A 19,768-nucleotide genomic window follows, 5' to 3' on the forward strand; every position below is an offset into this window, starting at 1 on the left:
TTACCATTAAACAAGTACATTACTCCATACGTTACGCAGGCAAATACCAATATGTTGACAGAGTGCCAGTAGAGAGGCATTTCAAGTTTTATGGTCTTGCAAGCGTAGGGTGTGAAGTTGTAATTTCTGTCCTCATAGTGGCAAAGTGAACTGACCATGTGAAATCCTGACCACATTTAATTCTTGGCAAAACTTATGCTGATTTCAATGGGGGCAGGATTTTACTCTGTAGCCTAGAAATAAGATCCAAGACTGAGGGGAAAAGTAAAAGCTTTTATTTATATTTTGTGGCCCGGTATATATTATAATATTCATTGCCTTAAATAGTGTTTTCCCAGCCCATCATAAGCAAAGCGAAGCCACAGCTCTTAAAGACACACTTCCTGCCACTGATGGATAAGCTAAAGAAAAAAGCAGCAGTGGTTGTATCGGATGAAGAACATCTAAGAGCAGAAGGCAGAGGTGACATGTCGGAGGCTGAACTGCTCATCCTAGATGAGTTCACCACTTTGGCACGGGACCTCTATGCCTTCTACCCTTTGTTGATTAGATTTGTGGACTATAACAGGTATGTAGAGAGGAATAGATCAATGAATCTTGTGAAATCTTCCTGTTTGTTGATACAGTCTCTTATCCCTTGATATGCCTAGCACTGAATTAAAGTAGCTTTTACTCAGCCTGCCAATCTTGAAGTTGTTCAAGTTGATGCTTTATGACTTTTAGGAGGAGCTGGGGTCTTCTTCAGAAGAAAAACAAAAAAAGAAGTGCAATCCAAATCTGTTGGATTAGATCTATGATTAATGTAAAAAGGATTTTAAGGGTTTTGAAATAGCACATCAGAAAGCCACTGCTACCAGAAAAGGTTAAAAGCATGTGTGCTTGGTTTTGTTGGCTTGTATCCTTGTAAAATGTTGAAAACTGATTTCAAAGCCTAAAGACAGTGAGGGTCATCCACATTTCCACCCTTTTACCAAATTTTAGGGCAAAATGGCTGAAAGAGCCCAACCCTGAAGCAGAAGAATTATTCCGCATGGTGGCTGAGGTCTTCATTTACTGGTCAAAGTCTCATGTAAGTAATTCCTTTGTAAATACTTGTTTTAATTAGATTTCTTAGTAGGCAGATCAATTATTTAGTGGTTGTGTTTGGGAAAATGCATTTAATGGCAAAAGTGTAAGTGCGGATGAGAAGGTATTAATGACTTTTAAAATGCCTGAGTAGCTAGGGGATTTGACAGGTGTTTTGTAGCATAGTAACACTGATTGAAGATACTTTTTTATAAATTCTGCTTTGTTTGTTGTGGGTTTTGTTTGTTTGTTTGTTTCTTTGTGTGTGTGTTGTTTTTTTTTTGTTTGTTTGTTTTTTATATATTAAGCTCACTGAGGTCTGTGTTCTTTTCTTTTTTCTTTTTAAATAAATTTTTTTCACTCCCAAAGCCTTTTTATAACCAGTATGTATGGCTACTAAATTAGTAGTAGTTGTCTAATTGAAGTCCATTTTCCTAAGTTGTACAGTCTGCTTAAGCCTCTTGGCAGAGTTACAATAAACATCATGTGGAAAGGTTCTCAACATGACTAGTTTCCTGAAGGAAATGTGCAGCTCTATTTGCAGTCACTTAATTTATGTTACAGTGTAGATTTGGATTTCTTTAATAAAAGTTAAAGGCGTATAATTCAATTATTAAGCCTAGGTCTGTAGCTGGATTGAATGAAGGAAAGTTAGTAAGTGTTCTAAGAGCAAGGAAGTAGCACACATATCTCACAAGTAATTCTTCAAATAAAAAATATTTTTTCCCTAGATGATGCTATTTCATATTTTATTAATTTTACCAGTTAAGGATTTCTTCTTAATTTGACTTCTACAAAATTTACCCTTGTGTTTCAAGTCTGATTCCTCTGGTTCCTGTGCAATAACCAAGGGATCTGCATTAAGACCTAATCAGGCACTATCACTGATAATGCTTAAATAAAAATAAAACATGATCCATGTGAATACTGGAGCAAAAAGAGTAAAAAACCAAAAGAGACTAAATACTTTCAGGTGTTTGATCTCTGTATGGAATGTTGTCTATATTGCATTTAATTTCTGCCATGAATTCAATTCTCTCAAGGTTAGGAAACAAGAAGATTTATTATTTGTGTACTTGACTGTAAGATTATAAGCACTGCTGTGCACAGAACCTTTGCAGTAGATAGATACTGGATCATCAAATAACTTGTGTATTCATAAGTTCAGTCTTTTACTTAAAGTTTCTTATGTATCTGGATATAGTGGGATTTATAATGGGGGAAAAAATGGATAGGATGATTTAATAGTAAGGGAAAACCCAGACAATATTTTTATATTGAATTAGAAGAGTGAGATTTTTATCATAGCTGTTTCATAGACAGAGAAACATTTTTTTCTCTCTAACATAGAAAAAACCCCAAAACACACAACCCCCTGAGCTATGTCATGTAAATAAAGCTGGAATTCAAGGCCAATATTGATCATCCATTAATTTTGTCTATTCTTGTCTTTAGCTTATGGATTTTAAAAATTTCTAATTAATTTATATTTTTATTTAAGGTTTGTTTAGATAGATTCCTCATATATCATATGTGCTTCTAACTGAGATCTTCTTATATTCCCAGAATTTCAAAAGGGAAGAGCAGAACTTTGTGGTACAAAATGAAATCAACAACATGTCTTTCCTTATCAGTGACACCAAATCTAAGATGTCCAAGGTAGCGTAAAGTTTATTATATTTTTCTCTTTGCAGCGAGGAAAGAGAAAGGAGGACTCCAGAGAAGAATTTTTTTTTCTTTTTTTTTTTTTTTTTAATTTTTGATAACATTATCAGTTGAAAACACTGGATTGAGAATCGAAACATAGTTGTTTGAGAAGCACAGTGGACTTTTAAGATACTGGTGCAAAATATTGGCACTGATATAATGACAGTTCCATTGGATAGGGTTGCAGCTGTATAGGTAGTAAGGAAGTTGTCAAACCTCAGACAAGTACAAAGTTGCTAGTACAGTTCTTTTACTTAATATTGGATTTTTTTTTCCTTCATCTTTGCTATATGCTTCAGGCAGCAGTTTCTGACCAGGAGAGGAAGAAGATGAAGCGAAAAGGTGACCGGTACTCTATGCAGACCTCTCTCATTGTGGCAGCATTGAAGAGATTACTTCCCATTGGCCTAAACATTTGTGCTCCTGGAGACCAAGAGCTAATTGCACTGGCAAAAAATCGATTCAGTATGGTAGGTTTTCTTTTTGCACTTCTAAAAGGTAGAAATATTTTACTAATTAAATTCTTTGTATATTTTCCCCCATGCTTATTCTTACATCATGACACAAATAATCAAGATTATAATTCTGTTCTATAAAGGCACAATGGGTAATGTTGTGGTTTGAGCCTGGTTGGCAGCCAAACACCACGCAGCCACTCTCTCCCCCTTCTCTTCTGGCAATAAGAAGGGACAAATGAGCCAGGCTTAGGGTTTGAGATAGGATTGGCAGGGGGAGATCACCCTTTATGATCATGAGCAAAAGGCAGACTCGTTAAAGGAAGGAAAAAAAAGAGCATACATTTATTACAGACACTAACAACAACACAGAGTAGGACAGTGAGAAGCATTGCCACATCTTGAGTACACCTTCCCCCCACCCCTCCTTTCTTCCCGGGCTCAGCTCTGCTCCCGATATCTCTACCTCCTCCCCCAGTAGCGCAGGGGCAGGGAATGGGGGGTGCAGTCAGTGCTGCCGCTTCTTACATCTTCGATGGGGGGAGCTTCTGGAACTTGTTCCCCCTGCTCCATCGTGGTCCCCCTCTCACAGCAGACAGTCCTCCACAAACTTTCTCTGACATGAATTCCTCCCACGGGCCGCAGCGTTCCCCACACTGCTGCGTTGTGGGTCCACAAACTTTCTCCAACTGGAGTCCCTCCCATGGGCTGCAGCCCTTCCCGAGCTGCGCTGGTGTGAGACACCCCCACATGCTGCAATCCTCCCAGTGCTGAACTACAACAGTGGGGGCTACCTTTTCCCACAAACCCCAGCCTTTTTTGGGCACAGCACCTTGATCATCTATGTGAAAAACACAGGCCATAAATCAGTGTCTGCTCCACCGTAGATCTCCATGGGTGGCGGGGGGGGCCGCCCTGCCGTCTCACCACAGGATACAGGGGGGTCTCTGCTCTGGCACACCTCCCCCCTCCTTTCTTCCTCCGTTCCTCCACTGACCTTGGTGTTCACGCAGCTGCTGCAACTCCTCCTCACAAATCCAACTTCTCGTCATCACGTCCCTTCTCAAATAAATTATCGCAGAGGCGCAGCCAATTGGCTTAATTTTGGTGCAGAGGTGGAGCTGACTTGGAGCTGGGGGAGCTTTGAGAAGCTTCTCACAGGGGGCTGCCCCTATAGCCCCCTCCCCTGTTACCAAAAAACTCCACCACTCACTCAACCCAGGACAGGTAACTATGGTAGATAGTAATCTACACATCGTTCTCATTTTCATGGCATAAAACATTTCAGTTTGGACATACTTATTTTCTAAATGATCAGTATATGAATAGAGATTACATTCTTAAATTAAAACAGATATTTCTCTCTCTTAATTTTTAATGCTAAATTTTGTTTGTTATACTTTATGAAGCTTGAATTAGGAAATGCAAATAAGAACTGGATGTTTCCTAACTTCTATGCCTAGTATCATAACTAATTCCTTTTGATGGCCCTTATGCAAATGCAGGAATTTCTGTAAGGATAGACTGTTTTTTTTTAAAGTGATTCCTCTAGGAGTAAGCTCACAGTGCAATAATGTGACTGTTATTTGGAATATACAATTTTCTCAAGCTATGATACTTTATACACCCTAGCAGGTTATATGACCTTTGAACAGCCCCAGCAGGTTATATGACCTTAGGACAGCTGAACTGAATGATTATAAAGGATAAAAATTTTCCAAAAGAAACAAATCAAATCAGAGAAGGCTGTGTACATGGTATTGGTTTCATTTGGTCAAACTTTAGTTATAGTATGTATATATGTAATACTCTAATTTTAATTCAGACTTGCATTTAGTGTGTTACTGTGGACAGATATGAACAATGCCATCCAGAACTTGTTTCTGTGAGCTTGAATATGGCTAGAAATGGCCTGGAACAAAAAGATGTATTGCTGCTGAGATTTTCCTCAATCTTCCACACTGTCAGTTTTATTCATTATCCAAACTAAGCCCAAGGTTGATGTTTAGATGAAAAATATCTTTTCTTAATTACTGTCTATTCCTAATTTATGTGATTTGTAATTTATTGGCAGAAAGATACTGAAGATGAAGTACGAGATATCATCCGCAGTAATCTTCATCTTCAGGGCAAGGTACTCTACATGCAGTTTTTAAAAATTATTTCTCTTGCTTTGAATACATTTGTTGGTGTCATATAATGACAACCTGCTTTGGTTTGTTAGGATAACTTGTAGTTCCTTTTTCTCTTCTGTCAAGTAACTTGTTCATGTCAACTGTTAAATGTCAGGTTTTTAATGTGTTTATATAAGCATTATATACAATAACATGTGGCTCTTTGAATCTCTGCCTATACACTACATTAATATGAAATTGGAGATGGAAGCAACGACTATCCCTGTTTAAACTCTACCTTCTATTATTTGAGATAGAATCTGCAAAATGCTCAGTTCTATTATGTCAGCTTGAAGTGTAAAGGAAAAGGAAGCTGTCACTTTGGCATACCCTGCGATGTGAAAAATCTCCACTTTGGTCAGTTTTGTTCCTGTTTTTCAGCCCTGAGAAAAAGTAGTACTTTGGAAAAATTGTAGATTTTTGTTATTGAATTCCAATTGGTGCCAGATGAATAGTTCTAGGAAAAAAGTCCTGACCTGATCCAGTGTAGTTGAACTGTTTTATTAATGCTTCAAATAATGGCAAAGAAGAAGCTATAATAGAGAAGTGTAATAACATGATGTACGTTTCTTCTCCATTGAAGGAAAATGGAATTGGACCTATGGGTGGTGCTTTATTTAGGATTGTCTTTTACCTCTTCCCCCCCCCCCCCCCCGGTTTTATTTACCTCAAGTTAAAAACTAGTATTTCCTGTGCTCATTAAATGCTCACAAGACAATAAACATGTGAGTTGGAAATTTGGCTTTTTTTTATTCCGAAGGAATATTTAAGAATCGTCCAGAAGTCTAGATTCCACTACAATTCAGTGCATGGCAATATTATATATTTTTTTAATGACTTGGTTATGGGATGTTCTTTCTTAATAATATCTGAAGATTAATTTTCTGTCATCTTATGTTTTCTGTATATCTCTGCCATGTCAAGCAAGACTGTGTGGAGGTTGGGGTTTCTGGGAACTCATGAGGAGATACATCATTTTGTAAAGCTAACTATTAGGGGTTTTCATAAAATATTACAAATAGAAGAGCAATACCTTTAAATTTTAGGGATTGCACATAGAAAAATTTACCAATGAAAATGAAAGATTTGGTTAAATCCTAAAAAAGCTTGAAATACTTATCCTTACAGAGCAAATACTGTTACATGCCGAGCAGCAGAAAAAATGACACAGGCAAAATATTAGGAATAAAAGAATATTTATGAAGATCTTCATGAGCAACAATACTTAAGCAGTGTGCATGTCATGAACATACAAACCTTAAATGTGTTGTGATTTTGTGTGTGAACTTCAGTAATGTTTTCATAATCATGAAGATAGGTATTTCAGCTCTGAAATTTTCAGTATGTGTGTGTTGTCATTTTGTGAGCCGTGCAGTTTTAAGTTTTGCCTGGCATTTCATGCTGCTTCTTAGAACTTGTCTTCCTGTTTTAAATAGTTCAGTTTCTATTTTGTTTCTTTAGGGTTACATTCTGCATACTGCTATTAAGAAATTTCTGTTTGTTACTGCTTTGTTGCCTTGGAGTAATGATACTTCTTAATACCTTCAACTGTGCTTTCTCTTCAGAAACTTCCTTTGCTTCAATTAGAAGTTTGCTATTGTTCATCAACGTACCACCTCCTCTGTTTATAACACATGAGAATAAAAGTACTTTTAAATTTCTCATATTGATGAAAATTCACGGTGCTTTGATAATCAAGAAGGAAGTAATTTTAGCTAATCCAAAATACACATTGATGGATTTTCCTGTTGTAAACTTTTCAGCAGTGATTTTGGATTTTCCTAATTGAAAAATGAATACCACTGGAAGATGACATTTTGAAAGGGAACCACATAATACGTAGCTAACAAAGCTAAATAGGTATTGTAGCTGGCTTTATTTTGTAGCTATCTACATGTTGCTTTACCAGCTTTGAAAAGCTCTGGTTTTGACCTGTATGTGAGAAGTAATCAACTCAACAACAGACAAAATATGGCATTTCTAGGACTTCAGAACTTCAATTTATTGTTGTATTTCTTATCTTTATTATGATTTGTTATCTATTGCTAAGTAGTTTGTTCTCAGTGGCTTGAAATACATCTTTTCATGAATCATTTAGCACTGATACATTCTAGAGTTCACATTAAACCTAAGTGTATAACTTAATTATTTAAAGGTATAATGTATAAAGTTAAATTCAGTAGTTATTTACAAAGTACAATATAATTTATCCCGTAATTCTCTGATGTTATTAGTATTCAGTCACTATTGGGACTGAATCGAGTACATATCAGATACAGTGAAGAATGGTATTTCTCATTCAGAAAAATCATGCCAACGTGCTATATACATACGCTACCCTTTTGTTGTCTGATTGAGTCAGACATAAAAGGAATGTAGGCCAAATGGTCTTAGAAATTTAAATTATTATTTAATGTTATGAATTAATATGTAATCTAGTTATAATGGTGTCTGTGTAAGGTGGCTTTCAAAACAGAGGAAAAATGCCACTTTTTGGAAGGATTTTTTTTTTTTTCCAACTATAACAGTATTCTTTTTTCAAATGGTGTTTTCTGTTAACCACATTTTTTTCTCACAGACACGTTCTGTCATTTCTGTTAGAGCTCAAATGTAATTTATTGTGATTTCTTTTTGGAAAACTGAACTGTTTGAAAATCATCCTTCTGAATCTTTAGATATTAATGTTGTGGCACCTATTTCATGCATTGGTCTACATTTGTCTTCACCCTGTTTCTGTTTTTCCTTTCCTTGTATGCCTGCATGCTGTTACTCAGTACCGAGACTTTTATTTCAATAAATTGATGATGAAACTTGCATTCATTTTGAAGTGGTTGAAGCTCAAGTCACCAAAATCTTCCTCCAGCCATGCTAATTCACACCTTGAAATGTCAACTACTCATACCCTTAGAAAACTACCTATACAAAAAAGCTGTACCTTGATAGAATGTGAGGAGTCCTCAGATCAAAAGACATCTCCACGTGTGATTAAAAAGTCTTTTGTGGACTATTCATGATGATCCAGTCAAATGCTCACACAAAGACTGTGGATGTGACAGTTAAGAAATGGAAAAGCTAAAAGGTGGAAGGAAATGCATGCCAATTGTGGCTTTCTAGGTTGCAATAAGCTATTATTGAGATACTGTAAGTTTCTAATCATTCCTATAACTTCAGTAAACTGTGTATTGTAAGATGTTTTGTGGAGATGAATTAGCATTATTGTCTCATCTTAGGCACAAATTGAAATCTGTATCCACAAAGATGTTTTAGAAAAGTAAGTGTCGAGTTTAAGCCCTGTTCGAATGTGTAGGGTTTAGGCTCCTAAATGCTCTAGGAATCCAGGCCAGTGTGACCTAAACCGAAATTGCACAATCAGGAATGATCACTGGCCATAGCTCCCAGTAAAATGGGTTACTCATTGCATATGTCTGCAGTGTCATTAGCACAAAAAACGGTTGCAGAGTATGTTGCATCAGTGTTGACTAGAAGAAGCACTGGGAAGACAAAATGAACCAAAAAAGAGTTTGCTAATGGTAAAAGAGAAAATCACAGATCACTGAAATAGAAAAAATAAATTGTAAAGAGAAAAATAAGAAAAAACATTTTGCTTCATACAGTTCTTTATAATTTGTATGCTAATAACCAAATGCATCTTGAATTCACTTTTCATTTTTTACCTAGTAATCAGTAAAAGTAAGATTTTCTAACAACTGAAAAAAAAAAAAAAAGAAACAAAAATGTAGTTAATAAATAAGACTATTATTACTAATTTCCGTGACTGAAAACTAAGTAATCCCAACTAGTAGAGCAACAATTTCATTGTTGTTTAGTTTAATAACTGGAAAGTCAGTGTAACAAGTTATGTCTGTCCACCTCATATGCATTACTTTTCCTCAAATAATACATTCATTGCTGGTGCTAGTGCTAGTTGTTGGTCCATGATCATTTGCTCTTTGTATGATTATTAGACTTCTAGTCCTCTGGAAGCTCTCAAGAAACATTGCACAAATGAGTCTTTGGTTTTGTTCTCCCAGTGAGTGTAGTGGACACTGTATGGGTTAGCCATGTGAAGGTGTGGGTGAGCCATATAAAGTGCTTCTATCTTCCTTTGAAGCAGTTTCTGTACTAATTAAACTGTTTGACCCTATGTTTGGAACATTTTGACTTGGTGACATGTGAAATCTTTTTCCTGCAGCTTGAGGATCCCGCCATTAGGTGGCAGATGGCACTTTACAAAGATTTACCAAACAGGACTGAAGATTCCTCAGATCCAGAGAAGACTGTGGAAAGGGTCCTTGATATAGCTAATGTATTGTTTCACTTAGAACAGGTTAGACACATTTTCCCAGTTCTGTTGCTTCTTTATCCTAACAAAAGTATTCAGCTTTCATTTATACTTTCACCTGCTGTATTTAATATTATATTATGTTTTCTTTCTTGATGGCTACCATTCATGTGTTTTGCCTTGTGTTTTGTAATCCAATATTGGGGTCATATCAATCACATAATGTTTGCAGCAGCTCCAAACAATCATTTATTTGGAAAAGGACTAATAAAGTGATACCTATGTTTTAGCTTCCTCCTAGTGTGTTTCAGCTAGAAGGAAGTAATCACTAAATTGTCCATGGACCATGAAATGTGAGTAAAAAACAACTTAGTTATTGAAAAAAAAAAATGCCTTTTTTCAAGGTATTCTTCCTTAGTTGAGATTCTTGAATTATTGAAGTGTCAAGAAATTTAAAGCTGCCTACATAAATATCTGGTTACAAGCTGCATATTATAGCTGTATAGAGTAGGACAGTCAGATTTGACACACAACTTCTCTAGTGATTGTTTTAGAAAGCTATTTACTATGTACTAGTTAAAAAAATTGTAAGAAGAATGTCCACTTGACAAAATCTGTATGGAAGTTTGTGTGAATGTGGACAAGAATATATGCATTTAGAAATTTAAACTGACATTGAAATTCAAAAAATTCTTGATAATCTGGAAGTTTTAGCAAGACTATTCTTTGTAAGCAGTTTTCTGGACCACCATACGTGAACTCAGCTATGTTCATGCTGCTGCAACAATGAGTACAAACCAAGGTTAACCCCATCAGCTCTAATATTACTTGCTATATTCAAGAAATATTAGAAGCAGAATGAAGGAATGATTTTTTACGAGAAAGTGCTGGCAGAATCTTTAATTTGTTTCAGAATTATCTAATATTTTTTTCATAAATATATGAACTTCCCATGTGATATGGACTACAGTTACTGTCATTAAGATAAAAAAAAAATCTGTAATTTATTTTATGTCCTTCTTCCCACTAGCACTGATAGAATTTTCTCTTCTGCCTCTCTGATTAAACTTGTCCCCAGAAATAGGTTAACCAAGAATAGATTTTGGAAGTTAGGTGTTTGTTGGTTGGTTTTGATTTTGTTGTTTTTCCATCCCCTTGGGACAACAGTCTGTTACTTATCTTTAAATTTTTAATTCTTTAAATTTTGAAGTAAAAAAATCTCTGGTGCTGGAACATTTTATAAGACAAAGACTATTTGATAAATTTAGTTTTCCCAATTTACTTACTGAATTGTTAGCTAATTTGCACTTTAGATTTGTTCTGTGTTTTTTAAGCTTTCTTTTTGTACTGGGGAACTTGAAGGGTAATACTAGTGACAGAGATGAATGCTGCTGGTTACACCATAAGCTATAAAATGACTGCATATAAAATTTGCTCAGGTTTATTTTTTTTCATTTACAAAGAACATTTGAGAATTCAGAGCTCTCTTGCCTTATCATTAGATTATTTGATTCCACTCAGAAACTTGGTACAGGTTTTCAGACTCCATGTCAGGAAGTTTCCATATTGTGATGAGATAGCTGCTTCAGTCAAGTAGGAATCTGAGAGATATGTGAAAGGGCTTGTATATACACTGTGCAGGACTTGATTGCTAGAAGTATCTTTCAGAGATCTTGAAATGCATGAGGCGTGTTGATGTGAATACCTGTGTCCTGGCTGTTGCATCACACTACATATGGTTTGCCAGCCTTAATATGGACTCGCTTCAACTTCAGCTGCCTTACACAGTTTGATGGAAGAGGAGTCACTGAACTTTACTTGTTATTGAATATGTGTGGAGCAGGCAGAAAGTGATTGAATGTGGAAGTAAATCCATGGCAATCACAGTTAACCTACTAGGGAGAGAGGGACAGAATAGCAGGTGTTGATCTGAAAGGATATAGAGTGGCTATGAGGAAGGAAAAGTAGAGGAAAACTAGATATGTGGGGGACAAAAGGTCTTGTCCTTTACCCTGGTTTTATCAAAGTTAACTGAGCTGAAAGGAAATGGATTAACATGTACAGAGTTGTATAATTCAGCATCAGACTCTTGTATTTGAGTTCAGACAGCATATACAATCTCTTGATTTCTGGAATTTTATCTATACCATTATGTATATAAATTAGTTAAGCTTGTGTAGTTTGGAGAAATGTTCAAGGGAGTAAAGTATGATCCTCACGTTTTCCGTGTTCTGTCTTAGGATCACTCACAGCGTATAGAATCCAGCAGTAGTATAGAACAGGATGGATTCCCATTGTAATAGCAGATCAATATATCAGATGTAAACAATGATTTGTAGTGAAGTAAATACTGACTGCTTTTATTCTTTGCAACTATTATTTGCAACTATTTGTATTTGACCTCACAGCTTTACTTATCTTCTTCAGACAAGTGCACAGGTGCTTTTGTTACTGAAATGGGTGATTCCACGTCTTTAAAAATAACGAATATGGGAGCACTGGATCTGTTTTTATGATAGTCTTGAGTAATCCTCTGGTCTCTATATGCAAATACTCCGTTCTCCATATATACATACTCTGAATGCTTTCCTTATTGCACTAGCAAAGATCAGTTCATTCTTTGTGTTTTCTTTCCATGCACAGCTAACTTCTTTGTTTTTATTATTTTCAGAGATCTGCTTGCGTAGGCCGAGGCTATTTCTTTTGGGAAAGTATAGAGGGTTTTATAGATGTTTATGAAGATATTACTAATTACCTAACTTTCACATTTGGGTTTGTCTGACTTCTAAATTATTAGCACTGACTTTTCTTTGTGACTGTAAATATGTTTGCAGTGAACGCTTTTCTGTCCTTTCTATTAACAAATATTTTTCATTTGTATTTTATCTTTTGGAAGGAATTGTTTTAGAATGTCACCGTTTAATCTTTCAAGTGTAATTATCCATTTCACTGAATGCTTGTCAGTATTTTAGTCTATTTAATTAAATGTTTATCATTTAACTCTGAATAGTTTTTCATATTTCACTAAACTCAAAAAGTTCTCTTGCATAACTATGTTTATGTTGGGTATCGAGTCTACATAAATGTCATCATCACTACATATTTTAAATAAAATGGTTTATTTCATTGCAAGGGAGAATCATCGAGTCTTTCAGGGTAGAGATGCTAACTCTCCTTGCCTCCTTTGATGATGTTGGGAGACAGATGAGCTATTATTCCATTAGCACAGTAGTCCATAAAAGAAACAAACAAAACCCCCAGGAACAACCAACCCATAACATAAAAGACATCCTCCCCTTAACTCTACAAGAGTTGTGCAGGTTAAATCAAGTTATATAATCGTTATGGAGCAGTTGTGAAATAAAGCACAAAAACTGTGAATAGACTGTGGGAAAGGAGTGATCTGTAGCACAGCCTGCAATCATAGTTCCCAGATATCCAGTCAGGCTATATACTACTGCATGCAGTTTGTCTTCTGGACCACAGTCATTTTCTTATGATGGAAACGAGGGTGGAAGATGGAACAAAAGAAACTGAGAGCAAAAGATGAGGATGGAACACACCCCATTTCATCTCATGCTACTGTAGAGCCAGGGTGCAGAAAGAGAATACATCTGAAGACAGAGCTGTAATATTATGAAATGTAGCTAAAGTGTTTTGGAATATCTTATGTTCATTCTAGCTGTGCAGATTCATGGAAGGGATTTAGTCCTAAGTCTTCATTCCGGTTAATTAATTGTGTTTAAGACAATTCCTTTAAAAGTATTGTCTGAGGCAGTATGAAGGTGTACAGTTTATCTGTACATATGTGAAGAGTTGCATATAAAAGATAGAAAGAGTGAATATTCTTTATATTTAAAGTTAGTTTTCTGAGAGATGGCCTCAATGATGAAGTAGGATGGAGTGAAAGAGGAGACTATCTGTATCATAAAAGGAAAGGGAGATTTATTTGATTTAAGTTTATTTTCTAAATTCTGATTTTACAATTTGGCTGATCACTTGAACTCTGTCAAGAGCACTTTTCCCCATCTATTATTCTTCTGTTATCTTTCCACTTGATTTATCTGTTATCTCACATTTTTATTATTATTATTATGCCCAGACAGTGGGACATTGCCACGTTATTTATTTTTCCATGTGTATTTTATGTAACAGGTTGAGCATCCTCAGCGGTCCAAAAAAGCAGTGTGGCATAAGCTGCTGTCTAAACAGAGGAAAAGAGCAGTAGTTGCATGCTTTAGAATGGCACCATTGTATAATCTGCCAAGGTAAGAGCTATATTTGTTCTTTCACAAATGCATTTATGTTCATACCCTGCTATTTGGCAACATCAAAAGGAAGAAAAGCATGTAAACCAGTAATTGATAAACTGTGTGGTAATGTACTTTGTATATTACTTTATTTTAATAGATCTAATTACTTTCTTCTAATATATTTTTTGAAAATAATAACAAAGTATAATTTTCAATTTTGGTTCTTTCCTTATTCTGTTATTCCACCTGTTTCTCCTGGTATGTTTTCTTTTCTGAAAAGCAGACATCTTTCATACAAGATAAATGCAGAGACAGTCATATTGGTGTCACTGTAATATCATTTTGGGAGATAAATTTCCTCCTACTCCATGATATAGCTCTGGAAATGTGGAGTTACCTTCATTATTAGATGATAAATATTCTATATGCAGGAAATAAACTGATACTATTTATCTGAAAACTTGTCTATTTCTTGGGCGCTTCTGGGAAGAGCATTCTATTAGACAAGAAGTATATGCACATACTCCAGGCATTTCACAACTTTTCCTGTGGCTTCTTTTACTTTTTCTTCAATAGAGAATGGCATCTCTAGTCAAGCAAGTTTCAGAATCTTGAGATTCTAGAAGGAATAAACTTTCAGCAAAAGTAAAGACATCTGTTTCTTTCATGCCATTGCTAAAAATAATTTCCAGAACACCTGTATCTGATCTTTTCAATATAATAATATTCTCAGTTTTTCCCCAAAGTATGCATATTATTACTATTGCCGTAGTTGTATGATGAATCTTAAAGTCTGTCCCAGGAAGCACAACGGCATGCAAATCACATTAGCTTGAAATGAGGCTGCTGTGACAGCTGGAAATAGAACAAAGATGTTTTCATCTGTACCTGTTCTTACTTTAAAAAGTAGGTCACCTGCACATAACTAGCATTCCTGTATATTTTAGTTATCCTTCTTCCTTTTCAGCATATGAGACTGGCAGTTGTTTAAAAATATTAAAATTATTGATAGAATTCTTCATGGAGAATTGGTTGCCACACAGTCCATTTTACATTGAGTCCTCAAGAAAAAGACAAAACCCAGTAAACATCACTTGGCTTAGCCTCTTCCCCCCAGTCTCATCATCCATTTGACTTCATGGACTTTGGAAAAAAAAAGGTTTATTATTTTAGATATACAAGTCTAATCCTGAACGTTAAAAACATGCAACTATTTGATCACAATCCAAAGTTATATATTGCTGTTATCTTAATATTTAAATTAAAATATTAAAAATAAAACTCACTAATATGGCAAAGTAATTGATTTTATTTCTTACATATGTTTAAATTTCTTTAAAGTTCTATTTATTATCTGTTCCTAAAATCACTAATATTACGTAATAATACCAGTTTTACAAGTTAATGGGACACAATTTTGAATAGAGCATTTTAATGTAAACTTAATTTTTAAAATAGGTGCTTTTGGCAGATTTTACCATAGAAATTTTGCTTTCCCCTTAAATGGCAGTTGTAGTGCCTGGACAGTTCTTCAAGCTAAATAAAATTCATATTGACCAAATCTTCTCTTTAAAAGTTTACAGCTTTTGTTTTAAATATCCCTTTTTAGGCACCGAGCCGTCAATCTCTTTCTTCAAGGCTATGATAAATCTTGGATTGAAACAGAAGAACACTATTTTGAGGACAAACTGATAGAAGACTTAGCAGTATGTCTGGGTGCAAAGGGTTGTGGGGATGTATTATGGATTAACAATTCATCTTGTATAATAATAAGTCTGTGAGGTACCTAAGATGTCTCTACCCAAAAGGGTAAGCTATAGCCAAGTCACTCTGGTAGACATTAAAAATTACAAGTGGTGGAGATTCCAGAATCCCCTCAAGCAGTCTGCTTCAGTAATCTTTTACAAAGCTTTTTAAACTTCCCTCTAAATTATGTGCCAGTTGCTGTCATTCCCTTATCTTCTGCCCTCTGGAGAAGGGGAACAGCCTATTCCCTTTTTTCTTTGCAGTTAACCCTATGTATTTGTAGACTTCACAATCCACACTGAAGCCATTCAAGTCAAAAGGTTAGAATATGAAACTAGAGGAATTCTAGTCTTAGATTAATCAGACCCTCAGAAGCTGATGGAATATGCTGCTTCTTCACAGAAAAATCTTGCCAGGGAGGTGAGGATTTTTCCCAACAGTGAAGTGTTAGAGCCATGCTTTAGCCTGGTAAATCCCTGGGGTGATTTTCAGTAAAGCCTTGTGTCCTCATCCTTTACAGTTGTCTCTCAGAAAGGTAGTTCTTCTGAGGGCTCGGCAAGAACTAGTACTAGGAAATTATTCTGTCCCTGCGAGGTCCAACAGTAAACAGCCTGAGATCATCTTTTTATTGTGAGGAGAGACTGCTCTCTACAATAGAGACAGGAAGCTAACTGGAAAATTACTATTAGAAAAAAAAAAAAAAATTGCTTTTACTGTTTAAAGCTTATGTTTAAAACCAGCTACCCAGGTTGTGAACTGTTTTGAAAATAATGTTCAAAATAGCAAAAGGAAGATCAGCAGCAACGATCTCAACACAAGTAGACTATGGAAGTTCGTTTTTGCCTGCACACATGCAGAATTTGTTTCTTTTGGAGTCCTTATTGTGTAAAAAAGCAAAAGACTTCTGCAAATACTTACTTTGTAATACAGCCTTTTAAACTGATATCTTCATGTGTCCCAAGACATTACAAATGTTTTAAATAATGCAGGTTCATTGCCAAAAATAATTATGTTTTAGCAGTCAAGAGCATGTTTATTTAAATATGGAATATGGAACTATATAGCTCTTTGCATGTGTGTAGGTATGTGCAGGTGTGTATGTGTGAAGGAATAACTGAACATGGTAGTTACATTCTGACATGGAGGATTGTTTTCTTACCTTCTTTATGAAACCATATCTTTGCTAAGTTTATGAAGAACTCCTTGCCAGCAGGTAGCTTATGTGAAAAACTGTCTTAGGGAAGACAGAAACAGGCTGGGTAGGCTGCTATATAATCCTTTAATAAAGGACTACAGGCATTCCTTTGTAGTTCCCTCAATCATGTGTGTCTCCAGCACTCTCCTAAGGAGAGCTGTATTACACCTTTCATTGAAAAGAGCAAACAAAACTTTGTCTTTTAAGTAAATTTCTATTGCATTCTTACTGCTTTAGAACACATTACTGAGTATAGAATGCTACCATTTAATTAAAGGTCAGCATCCTAAACGAGATTGAAATAAAGAGCAGGGGAAGACCTCCATAAGGGTGAGATATAGCTGGAGTTATAATTTGCATTGTTCAGATCTTGTTATTGATACTGAAAGTATTGTCACATATTGCAAAATGTGAAGTGAACCTTGTATGGCCATCACAGACTAATGTGAAACAATCATTGTGCATGTATGTCAACCAAAGTAAATTCTCAGCTGCAACCAATCATGTTTAATACAGCTGAGTGGGAAAGGCGGACTTCACAGGCATATACAAAGTGTAGTACACAGAGGTTATAAGCGTTCCAACTGGAATGTATTTGACACTAGCACACAGAATATTTTTGTTAGTAGGTAAAAAAAGAACATTTTCCTTATATCTGTCATGTGGCCAACCCTTCCCTCTTGCTAATAGTTAACATCTGACATAGCAATTTCTTACTTATGCAGTCTTATCAATTCATGGAATTCTTTTTATCTGCATTTCAGTGTATACTGCTAGGTGAAAACAAGGGATAAGAGTGAGCATAATTCATGCATCCATTTTCCTTTGAGCTACCAGGTGCTTTCTAGAAATATATGTCTGGATGAAGCAATTCTGTTAACTTGATATGCAAAACTTACTTTCTGAAATACCTTTTAGTAGAAGACAAGAAGTCAGAGGACAGATTTTGTATAGGTTCTTTTCAAAACAGTGCTTTGGTGGTTGCCATTATAGTATTTAAGACCACATATTTCTTTCAGAGTGAACTAACTAGAGCTGTCCAAACCCGAAAGCAATATAACCACATGGAAAAAGCTATCTGTGTGTATATATGAATATTATTGAATGATATACAATATTTTTCATACCTTATTGATTTGTCATCTTCTAAGATTCTACATCCTGCCATCATTACTTTTGTTGGTAGATATGGCTCCTCCTGTCTAAAACTATTGATGAGCTTCAAGTTTGGATTTCTTCTCCGTAAAAGCTTCTCAGAGTTCCTCAGAGAACATTGTACCTGGCATAAGACTTGAATCAGAGAATTCTAAGTTTTAGCTGATCAAGCTTGTTAACATAGAGAGGAACAGATGATATAATAGCAAATGATGGTATCTGGTTACCACTTGTTCTGGATAACAGCAGTAAAATATTTTCAAAATCTAGGGAAGAGAGTTAATTTTTATGAGGAGAGGAAATCCAAAGCTTTGCAAATTGTGTCATCTTTGTAAAAGTGTTCATGGTCATAAACACGGTCAAGATTCAGGCTTTTCATACTTTGCTTGGAAGCTGTTTCCTCCTGGTTGTCCATATCAAAATTACATATGTGAATAGTTAATGTTTAATAAATTGCACAGAGTAAAACATTTTTCACTGTAGATAATTGAATATACTTTTACATTTTTTTTTCCTAAAGAAACCTGGGGAGGAACCACCAGAAGAAGATGAAAGCCTTAAAAGAGTTGATCCTTTACATCAGCTTATTCTGCTATTCAGTCGAACAGCCTTGACTGAAAAATGGTAGGGATGGTGTGAGAGATTGCACACTGTATGTAGATTTTCAGATTACTCCGGTATTTGAAGTTATATATGTCTCTGTTCAAGTGAAATTGCATAGGCCAAAATGTGTATATGTATATACGGTGAATCTGAGTTACACTCAAACCTCTCTAGCCTGGGGTATGTAATAAGGTTTTAACACGACTGATAATGAGAGGTAAGGAGTTTTCTAGAGACAAATAAATGCCCCTGTACACTTTTTCACTGTTATGGATGCTGTGTTCAGGACTTACTGCACTTCTCTCTTCTGTCTGTGTTATATTCTGAATGTGAAATATTCTAGGTATAATTGAGAAATTATCGATGTTGTCTTTGTTGGAAAGTGTTTATGAATTTATGAGCACTGTGTTTGTAGCTGGCTTTTCAGTTTGTATTAATCAAGTCTTCATTTTCTAAAATACTTTTGTAATTAATTATGAGCATAGAAATCCTTTAAAAAGATTTTATAAGGTGCTTTAAATGTTTTGGTGCTCCAGTTCTACTATAATGGCTCTAATCTTCCTCATCTTCCCTTTCCTCTCTCTATTAACCAGCAAATTGGAAGAAGATTTCCTGTATATGGCTTATGCTGACATTATGGCAAAGGTAACTTTTTTGCTGTCATTTACAACTTTTCTGTTTCAGTAAAAATAATGAAGAAGATAAAGAGAAATTATGTGTAAAGTGAAGGAAGGCTCAGCCGCTCTCCTTGACTTATCAGTAAATATTTTCTTTCTACATGGTGTCAGAGCTGCCATGATGAAGAAGATGATGATGGTGAAGAAGAAGTGAAGAGTTTTGAAGTAAGATTATACGTCTGTTTTGTTTTTCTTGTCATGTTAGACATTGTTTCATAGCTTTCAACTGACATTTATGTTTCTTGGTTCATGGCTTATTGCAGCTTATTATGCCAGTGAACTGCATGTCAGAGGCTGGATTGGCAGATATGAGTCACTAGATTCAGAGTAGTAAACCAAAAATAGACGTAGTATCACATAATATAGGATTATATAGAGAGTAATTTAGTGGATCTTACACGTTGAACTGATTGACTTTAACTTTTTAGTTGTTGAAGAGAAATATTATGGGTAATA

At 35.4% G+C, this 19,768-nt stretch overlaps 1 protein-coding gene across 7 annotated transcripts in view; it reads left to right on the forward strand.

The window, feature by feature from the left end:
- Nucleotides 1-19,768, forward strand: part of RYR2 (ryanodine receptor 2) — a 430,624-nt gene that overhangs the window by 346,325 nt on the left and 64,531 nt on the right. For all 7 annotated transcript variants that reach the window (XM_033008863.2, XM_042795831.1, XM_042795834.1 and 4 more), the window contains 11 exons: nucleotides 328-568; nucleotides 982-1,069; nucleotides 2,632-2,724; nucleotides 3,072-3,242; nucleotides 5,302-5,361; nucleotides 9,594-9,728; nucleotides 13,839-13,951; nucleotides 15,546-15,642; nucleotides 18,553-18,656; nucleotides 19,229-19,280; nucleotides 19,424-19,477. In XM_033008863.2, the coding sequence (XP_032864754.2) occupies nucleotides 328-568; nucleotides 982-1,069; nucleotides 2,632-2,724; nucleotides 3,072-3,242; nucleotides 5,302-5,361; nucleotides 9,594-9,728; nucleotides 13,839-13,951; nucleotides 15,546-15,642; nucleotides 18,553-18,656; nucleotides 19,229-19,280; nucleotides 19,424-19,477 (1,208 nt within the window). The remainder of the gene's footprint in view (nucleotides 1-327; nucleotides 569-981; nucleotides 1,070-2,631; nucleotides 2,725-3,071; nucleotides 3,243-5,301; nucleotides 5,362-9,593; nucleotides 9,729-13,838; nucleotides 13,952-15,545; nucleotides 15,643-18,552; nucleotides 18,657-19,228; nucleotides 19,281-19,423; nucleotides 19,478-19,768) is intronic.

The sequence above is a fragment of the Tyto alba genome, unplaced genomic scaffold (assembly GCF_018691265.1).
Source record: "Tyto alba isolate M040663 unplaced genomic scaffold, T.alba_DEE_v4.0 Super-Scaffold_22, whole genome shotgun sequence".
NCBI classification, from domain to species: domain Eukaryota; kingdom Metazoa; phylum Chordata; class Aves; order Strigiformes; family Tytonidae; genus Tyto; species Tyto alba.